Genomic DNA, 8,621 nt, shown 5'->3' on the forward strand with positions numbered 1-8,621 from the left:
AAAAAGTCTTTTAGCCTTCAGATTATTATAAAAAGTATTCAAGACGATGTATTAAGGTTGGTGCCATTTGCCATTAAAAATAATGGCAAAAACCGTGATTACTTCCTCACCAGTCTAAAAGATATGCTCTCTGTGCCTTGAGAACCATCGCTTCAACATGGGCATTCCTGCCTTGTCTCTGAATTACTCAAACTCACTCCATTTTGAAGGCGTCAGGACGTTTAATGAGGCCACTTATTTGCATTTACTCATAAAAGTCAAAAAGTAAACCGGCACGTTCCCCAAAACATAGCTGTTTTTAGAATGCATGAGTGTAATCATAAAAGACTGCTTTCCAGGATGTCAGGGCGAGGGAGCTGGAGGGGCTGCTCCAGGAGGTGGTGGGCCTGGAGCTGGTACTTACAGACTTTGGTGCTTATGAGTATGGATTACGGAGCCAGATGCCAGGGTTCAAATCCTGGCTCAGATATTTACTGATGGTATAACCCTGGGCAAGTTACTCAACTCCTCTGTACCTCAGTTTCCTCATCTGTAAAACAGGGAGACGGCTGTTACCCACCTCATATGGTGGTTGTGAGGATTAACATACGTCAAGAACTTTAGGACAGGGTCACGGACATGGCAGGCGCCCTGTGAGTCGCTGACTGTTGCCCTTACTATTTAGTACAAATTAAAAAGCAACAGACTTCGCCCAGAAAGCTGAAAAGCGCGGGGCAGCTCAGGGCAGCTTTAAAGCAGAAAGGGAGACTCACTGGGGTCTGTAGAGATGAAGAAAAGGGGGCCTCTCAGTTCAGAGAGTGGGGGGACAGTGGGGGTACCCTGCAGCAGCACCCATTCGTCTCCCACAGCAGGTGAGGAGTGGCGGGTTGGTGACAGAATCCCTCGCAGAAGAGCTGCAGTTAATGAGCCCTCCAGCGCAGCCATTGGAGATCTGCCACAACGTGGGGGCAGCTAGCCTGGAGAGCCTGCCATTGCGGGATGCCAGCCCAGCCGGAGATCCCTCACCTCCCAGGGACCTTCCTGAGCCTCGGGTGCCCACGGAACACACCAATAACAGGATTGGTGAGTTGGCCTGTTTTGAGGGATTCTCTGCAGCCCAGGGGCAGAGGTGGGAATGAATGCGGGGCCCTGGGTCCTGGAAGGGGCCTGGAGACTCTGGAGTCAAAAGGCCCGGCAAAGGAGAGGCATTTCCTCTCCTTTGAATTGGAGGCATTTCACCCCAATTCAAGTGTCTGTAAGTAGGGTCAGCAAGGGCAATTACCTCATAGGCCCTTGTGCGAATTCATGAGCCAGTGTGCGTGAGGTGCCTGCTGTTATTCACATAAAAAGTGAAAGCCATCCCAGCCCCCAACACCCAAGGGGACAGGAGAAGCACGTGCCAGTGGCCACAGGACCTGCCACTTGTCTGGTGCATTCCGGGCACTGTGCAGACGCCATCTCTTCCTCTCCGATTGTCTCACCAACTTCTGAGGTTGGTGTCTTTCTCCCCATTTTACAGATGGGGAAACACCCACTCCATCTGGCAGCCTGTTCTGCTCCTATCTGTGTGCCTACAGCCAAAACCTGGGGTGACCAACTTGTCCCATCTTTCCCTGGAACACTCCTGGTTTCAAGGTGATCTGTCCGCCTCAGCCTCACAGAGTACTGGGGTTATGGGCATGAGCCACTGTGCCTGGCCTGGGCAGTCTTTTGTAACAAACTGAAACTTTTGAAATTGCAGCTTTTAGTAAGTGTTATTTGAAAAGTATGTATTTTGGGAAATACCACCAAAGGCTTCTTCAGAATTCCTAAGAAGTCCTAATTGGAACATCTGAGTCCGTGCTGAGTGCGTGCCTGGAATCCCCGGGGCGGGGTTCAGAGGGTGTTTGATGGGCAGGAGAAGGAAGTACAGGGCTCCCAGGTGGATGGTTTAGGTGTGGACTGACCCCCCACCCCCCAGCATAGCCTGCAGGCCTTGCTGGTGAGTGGATCAGGGGGTAGGGAGGTCACCTTCACTCCTCTGGGAAGTGGAAGGGCCTTGGAGGTTCTCTTGGGCACCCAAGATATAGACAATTCCCTTACCTTCCTGATGCCAGCCTGGGGGAGCGTCCTCCCTTCCCATCCAGTTCCCAAGAGAGATCACACTAGGTTCTCCACATCACCCCTCTCCCGCTGGAAACCAGGCAAAGGCAAGAACGCCTTTCATCCCAGCTTTCTCACCTACCCACCTGGCCAAGATGAATTCCCTGGACTCTGGAGCTCTGGGGAGAGGGCAGGAAACCCAGGCAGCCCTTGGAAGCCAGCACCACAACCTGGGGGTGGGAGGCCTGTGATGGGTCAGAGCCAGACAGGTCAGACCCCTCATGGCCGCCTCTGACATTTACAGACCCTGTGTCACTTCTGAGCTCGGTGGGAGCGGTTTCTCACCTGGAGCAGCCAGTTCCACTGCCTTGAATCCAGTTAATTCTGGATTTTCCAGGGACCTCTGCTCATTTCCCTGAGGAATGTGAGGGGGCCAGCCTGTCTCCCAGCTTTGGCTCCTTCTCCCTAAACCAGCACCCCCCGACCTGAACCCATCCGTCTCTCCTCTTCTCTGTCCATCCCCCTCTGGGCCTTCTCTCCCCTCCTGTGGTCTCCTCTCTCACCACCCCCAGCCTCTATCTTTTGCCCAGCCCTCTTCAGGGCTCCTAGGGCCAGGAGCCTGCAGGTCTTGATGGAGATGTGGGGGTGCTGAGGCCCTGCTGTCTATTTTGGGGTCTGTGGGGGCACCCAGCCCACAGCCTGTCCCACAATCTGGGCCTTCCCCTCCTCTCGCTGCCGTTTGGAGCACTTCTCTCTTTCCTGGGGGTGTTCAAAACCAGAATAGGAGAGCCAGCATCATGCAATAGGATTGAGAGTACAGGGGATTTGAGAACATTTCTGGGGTTCCTGAATCCGAGGGGTGAAACCGCATTACCCAGAGAGGCAGGGGTCCCTGCACCCCCACCCCACCCAGCTCTCAAGTTCCCTCTTGAGCTTCCCCATTCAGCCTCCAGAGTCCAGGGCAGAACAGCTGGGAGCTGGCCTACCCTGAGCCGGACGCCGTCAGCTGGGCAGAGGCCAGACTTCCCCACTCCCCAGCTCTTTGGGCCACTGAACTCCCCTGCGCCTCTGTGTTCCCCTCTATCAGAAGGCCACAGCAGGAGCCCCCACATTAGACTGTGGCGGGGACAAGCCATCCGTCCAAGCTCCCACCATGTGCTTACAGCACAGCACGCGGGCTGCAGGTGGGAGCGGCAGACCCTGAAATTCATGACCTGAGCCAGGCTGTCTCGATCATGGGCTGCCAGGGGTTTCTGCAGAATGTGACCGGCTGGCTGGGTTTGCCCGGACTGAGGAGGCTCCCAGGACACGGGACTTGCAGTATTAGAACCAGGAATGTTGCCGGTCAAGATGGGACAGGTTGGTCACCCTGGGTTTTGGCTGCAGGCACATGGATGGGGCAGAAAGGGCTGCCAGAGGGAGGTTTTTTTTTTTTTTTTTTTTAATTTCTCCTAACTGCATTTTGACCTTGGGCAGGTCGTTTAACCTCTCCAGGCTTCAGGTTCTTATCTGTAAGTGGGAATCTTGATGGGGTCGCCTTGCAGGAGGGCTGAGCACCCAGGAGCCAGTGTGTGGCAGGTGCTCGCCTCTGCCGTGGCTGCCCATGCTCTGGTTATCCATGGCTTTGCCTGTTCTCTTCCACAGTTCACTTTCTCTCCCACCATGTCCTCTTCTTCCCTACCCGTCCCTGAAGAAGTGCCGAGAAAATCCTAAGTACAAGTAGGCTGGTTCTTAACGCCTCAAGGCCCAGCTCCTAGCTGTTATATTTCCTCTGAGCCCCAGGATGCCTGTAAGGTGTATCAGAGAGGTTGTGCCATCAGCCTGAAGTCACCCAGCGGGCATGACAGCCCTGGGCTTCGGCCCCTTCTCTGCCTCTTTGCTCCCATCCTGGCTGGCACTCTGGCCTCCCTCGCTCACACATCCTTTTGCCTTGCAGAGAAAATCTACATCATGAAGGCTGACACCGTGATTGTGGGGACCGTGAAGGCTGAGCTGCCCGAGGGCCGGGGCCTGGCGGGGCCAGCAGAGCGCGAGTTGGAGGAGGAGGAGCTGGAGGCAGACCATGCCCCACACTACCCCGAGCAGGAGACAGAACCGCCTCTGGGCAGCTGTGGCGACATTGCCATGCTCTCGGTGGAAGAGGAAGGGAAGGAGGCCCCCTTGCCCACAGCTGCCTGTGGAAAGTGAGGCCTGGGCTGGGCTGGGGCTCGGAGGGCAGCAGGGTAGCCACTGGGTGGCCAGAGTGGCACTGTTGGCACCAAGCTTGGTCCAGCATCTAGCGGTGGACCGGCCCGTCATTGCAGGGGTCTGGTGGTCTCTACTTGCATCCCCCACTTAGCTGTCCTCTGACCCAAAGCCTAGGGGATCCGGGGCTTGTACAGAAGAGACAGTCCAAGGGGACTGGATCCCAGCAGTGATGTTGGTTGAGGCAGCAGACAGATGGCAGGACTGGGCCCTGCCAAGAATAGCATTGGCGCCAGAGACCTGGGCATCAGACCCTTACCATCAGGCCCAGAGCCCACCAAGGGAGAGGCCATGAGGCTGGCTCCCAGCGCCCCCGAACCCTACTCCCTCTCTCCCTGGACGTCGGAGATGACACCCATTGGGCCTTTTGGCATGCCCCCAGTTACTGTAAATGTGGCCCCCAGTGGGCACGGGGCCAGTGCCTGTGGTTGTCTCTCCCGAGTCAAAAGGGAAGTCCAGGGATGGGGTGTGGTCAGCTGGCACTGTCTGCTGCTGAGGTCACACAGCACTCTGCACTGGCGTGAGGGCCCCTGCCTGGCCCCAGCCCTGCCTGGGCTGTGGGACCCTCCTGGTGCTGCCCACCTTCCCTCTGTCTTCCCCTTGGTGGGCCCAGGATCAAGTCACTCATCTCAGAATGTCTCCACCGATCCCCACCACAACAGGCGTCTCGGGACCCAGATGTCTGCAGCCCTTAGCAGCTGCAGACCGCCCCCCACCAACCCAGAGAACCTGCTTTGCTTTGCCCAGGGACTTCCTCCCCACGTGGACATAGGGAACTTGGGCTGCTGCCCAGGGTTCTTGATCACTCTCTGTGGACCCCACTGCTCTGTCCTGGGAAATGAAGAGGCATCTTCCTTAGATCTGCCCTGCTTGCAAATCCACTACCACTGGCCCCACCATCTTGTTCTGGCTCTTCACCCATTGGGGTGTGGACATCGAGAAGCACCACCGCCTACCCCAGGCATCTACCTTACTCTGGACTGTAGGAAACAAGACTGTTTGGATATTCTATCTGGATTTTTGGTGTTTCACATTTCACACTAAGGAGTAAAACAGCCCTGATTTCCAGTCGGCTGGCCAGCCTGCTCTCCAGGGCCTTCAGCGTATAAGCAAATGAGTGATGGATGAGGGTGAGTCTTGGAGTTGCGGGTAGCCTGGAGACTCGTGGACTTACCGCCTGGAGGCAGGGCTGCGAAAGCTGCTGTTTACTCATCGGCTGGCCAGTCTCTCTGGAGGAAGTGATAGTTTCTGAAACGGCTCAGATGTTTTGGGGAAAGTTGGAGAAACCGTGGCATTGGGAGAGGTGGTTACACCAGAACCCGGCCATTAGCCAGCAGTGTAAGTGGCAGAGGCCGTTTGCCCAGTGTTATTGTGCAAGGATGGAGTGGGTGTCTGCATCACCTGCAGCCGCGGCTGTAAGGTACACTGGGCAGCACGTGCCTGCCAGGCAGGGTAGTCTGGCGCCCTTGATGGGAGAGATTGATACGTTTTAACAAAGTAATGCACTTCTTCACCCCGTGGCCCTTCATGCAACTTTCAAATCCCTAAAAATCCATAAAACTCTTAAAAACAAAGAACTGTAAGGCTGAGGACATGATCATTGAAATTGAGAGTATGTTATTCACAGAGCCTCTGAGCAGCGGTGGCTCTGGGGGTTTCTCTCCCTGCTGGGCAGGGGTTCCCTCTGCACCCCCAGACACTGAGGTGGCTGGTCTCTGGTGGATTGGACATTTCTGAGTCCGGGAGCCCACTTCCTGCTGGGGTAGCCCTTCTCGCTGCTGGAAGGTTTCCTTATCACTCGAGGCAATCTCTTTCTCTGTGTAATTGCCTCTCCCTGGTCCAAGACCGGCCCTTTGAGGACACTTAGAATAAAGCCACTGATGGCCGGGCGTGCTGTCTCACGCTGTAATCCCAGCACTCGGGGAGGCTGAGGCGAGTGGATCACCTGAGATCAGGAGTTTGAGACCATCGGGCCAACACTGTGAAACCCTGTCTTTACTAAAAATACAAAAATTAGCTGGGTATGGTGGTGGGTGCCTGTAATCCCACCTACTTTGGAGGCTGAGGCAGGAGAATTGCTTGAACCTGGGAGGCAGAGGTTGCAGTGAGCCGAGATTGCGTCACTGCACTCCAGCCTGGGCGACAAGAGTTGAGACATTGTCTCAAAAAAAAAAAAAAAAAAAAAACCCTCTATTGTCACAAAAGTCTCCCTTTAGGTATTTATAGAAAGGTTTCTGGGCTTTTCCACTGCCTTCTTCCTTCTGGGCTGGGCCAAGCAGCCCCATAGCTTTAGAGAAGGGAGTCTCTAAGGAACAGTTTGAGTGCCCAAGCCTTGGGAGGCAGGGGGAGGACCACGGGTATCTGGGAACATTGGGAGGCAGGGGGAGGACTACGGGTATCTGGGAACATTGGGAGGCAGGGGGAGGACCACGGGTATCTGGGAACATTGGGAGGCAGGGGGAGGACCACAGTATTTGGGAACATCAGGCCTGCTTCCCTGGGCATAGCTCAGTGGCCTTTGGAACCAGCCTCCACCCCAGGCAGCCAGCCTAGAGGCCCCCTCTGACTGCGGCTCCTGTGTGGGGTGGAGGAAACCCACAGCCACAGACAGACCCTGCCCCCCACTCCCCAAGACGCCAGCCCACACCCAGACATCAGCCCGGCCATTGAACCAGCCACTGCCTGCCATTCCCTCAGTCCAGGAGCCAGGGTGAATTTCCCCATCCTGCCCAGCGGTGAGAGGACCCCTTCTATCCTCTGGCTGTGCTCGTGTCCAGGTTGGGAGATGGACAGAGCCCCCTGCTACTCAAGGTAGCAATTCCCAGGCTGTGAAAACACCCCACACGCCTCTTCCTGAACATTTGTGATCAGAGCGGGACAGCAAGTGATGGAAGCTGCCGCCTTCAAAGAAAAGCCATTGTTTCCTAAGGCACTTTTGTAAACCATTCTACAGTTCTTAGAATCTCCGTGGCTTGCATTCGTCCCTAAATGGAACGCGAAGACCTCCCTAGAGCGTCTCTCACTTCATCACAACCTCTCCCTCCAACAGTGAGGTGTTAAAGACCCATGACTGGATCTCAGCCATCTTTGTTCCAGATCACCAGGCACTGATTGGTTGAGCCAAGTAGAAATGAAAGCCTGTGCTGGATGAGAGGCGGCTCTCCAGCCGCAGTTCCTCAGGTGCCTTCACTCCTCTTCCTTGATCCTCTGAAGTGAAGGCCAAGCGTGGGCGGGAGGAGCTTGGGCTAGAATGCGCAGGGACACCAGATTCACAGCCAGGGCGCAAGAGAAAAGCTTAATGAAGGTGAGACTATTCAGTTTCAAAGGTGGTTCCTTGGGCTGAAAAAGAAACTGCTGAGGACACCTCGGGCCCCTGCACTCTGCACCAGGCCGCTCTGCCAGGGTCCTCCTCCTGAGCTGGCACCCCATGCTGGCCAAACACCCTGGGACTCTTGCCTGTGGGTGGCCCAGGGGAGCAGGTCTCCAATGCTGTGGCCATGGGTGTGTGCTAGGCACAGGGCAGAGAGGCTTGCCTGCCATTCTCCGCAGCGTGTGGATGGCGATGGCACTGTGGGGTCACACCCAGGCTCAAATCCCAGCTCCGCCATTTATCCGTTGCATGAGCTTGGCTATGTTCCGTGATCTAAGACTCGGTTTTCTTGTCCGTGAAATGGGGGTGTCAGTCTCTACCTGATGGGTCTGTGGGACTTTCCTGACATGCCACCTGGTGTGTGGCTTGTGCTAAGTGGCAGGTTCTGTCCTTGTTCCAGCCTGGTGGCCACTTGCCAAGAACAAGCCCTTCCTATGTCTGCCGAATTCAGCCCCCTCAGACTTACAAGTGGGTCACCTTTAAAAGGGCACTGGGACCAGGCACGGCAGCTCACGCCTGTAATCCCAGCACTTTGGAGGTCGAGGCTGGTGGATCACCTGAGGTCAGGAGTTTGAGACCAGCCTGGTCAACATGGTGAAACCCTATTGCTACTAAAAATACAAAAATTAGCCAGGCTGGTGACATGTGCCTGTAATCCCAGCTACTTGGAAGGTTGTGGCAGGAGAATCACTTGAACCTGGGAGGCAGAAGTTGCAGTGAACCAAGATCATGCCATTGCACTCCAGCCGGATGGCAAGAGTGAAACTCTGTCTCAAAGAAAAAAAAGGAAGCACTGAAATCGGAACACTTTCTTCCCAGGAAAGCATTGTCACTGATGGTTAGTTCCAAGGCTAGCCCACCAAAGCCTGCTTTAGCCCATCATGGTTGATCAGAACTTTCAGACCAGCCTGGGGACCTGGCTGCCCTTTTGGCCACGTTGTTGTGG

The 8,621-nt window shown here is 55.4% G+C and overlaps 1 protein-coding gene across 6 annotated transcripts in view; it reads left to right on the forward strand.

The window, feature by feature from the left end:
* Window positions 1-5,882, forward strand: part of TNFRSF8 (TNF receptor superfamily member 8) — a 76,794-nt gene extending 70,912 nt beyond the window's left edge. For 3 of the 6 annotated variants that reach the window (XM_078330399.1, XM_035307770.3, XM_035307771.3), the window contains 3 exons: window positions 849-1,062; window positions 3,998-4,244; window positions 5,053-5,882. In XM_078330399.1, the coding sequence (XP_078186525.1) occupies window positions 849-1,062; window positions 3,998-4,244; window positions 5,053-5,077 (486 nt within the window). In that variant the 3' untranslated portion in view covers window positions 5,078-5,882. Of the gene's footprint in view, window positions 1-848; window positions 1,063-3,997 lie in introns of all 6 variants that reach the window. The other 3 variants (XM_078330400.1, XM_009000415.6, XM_078330401.1) reach the window with 3 other exon arrangements.
* Window positions 5,883-8,621: the final 2,739 nt, after the last annotated feature.

The sequence above is a fragment of the Callithrix jacchus genome, chromosome 7 (genome assembly GCF_049354715.1).
Source record: "Callithrix jacchus isolate 240 chromosome 7, calJac240_pri, whole genome shotgun sequence".
Classification (NCBI taxonomy): Eukaryota; Metazoa; Chordata; class Mammalia; order Primates; family Cebidae; genus Callithrix; species Callithrix jacchus.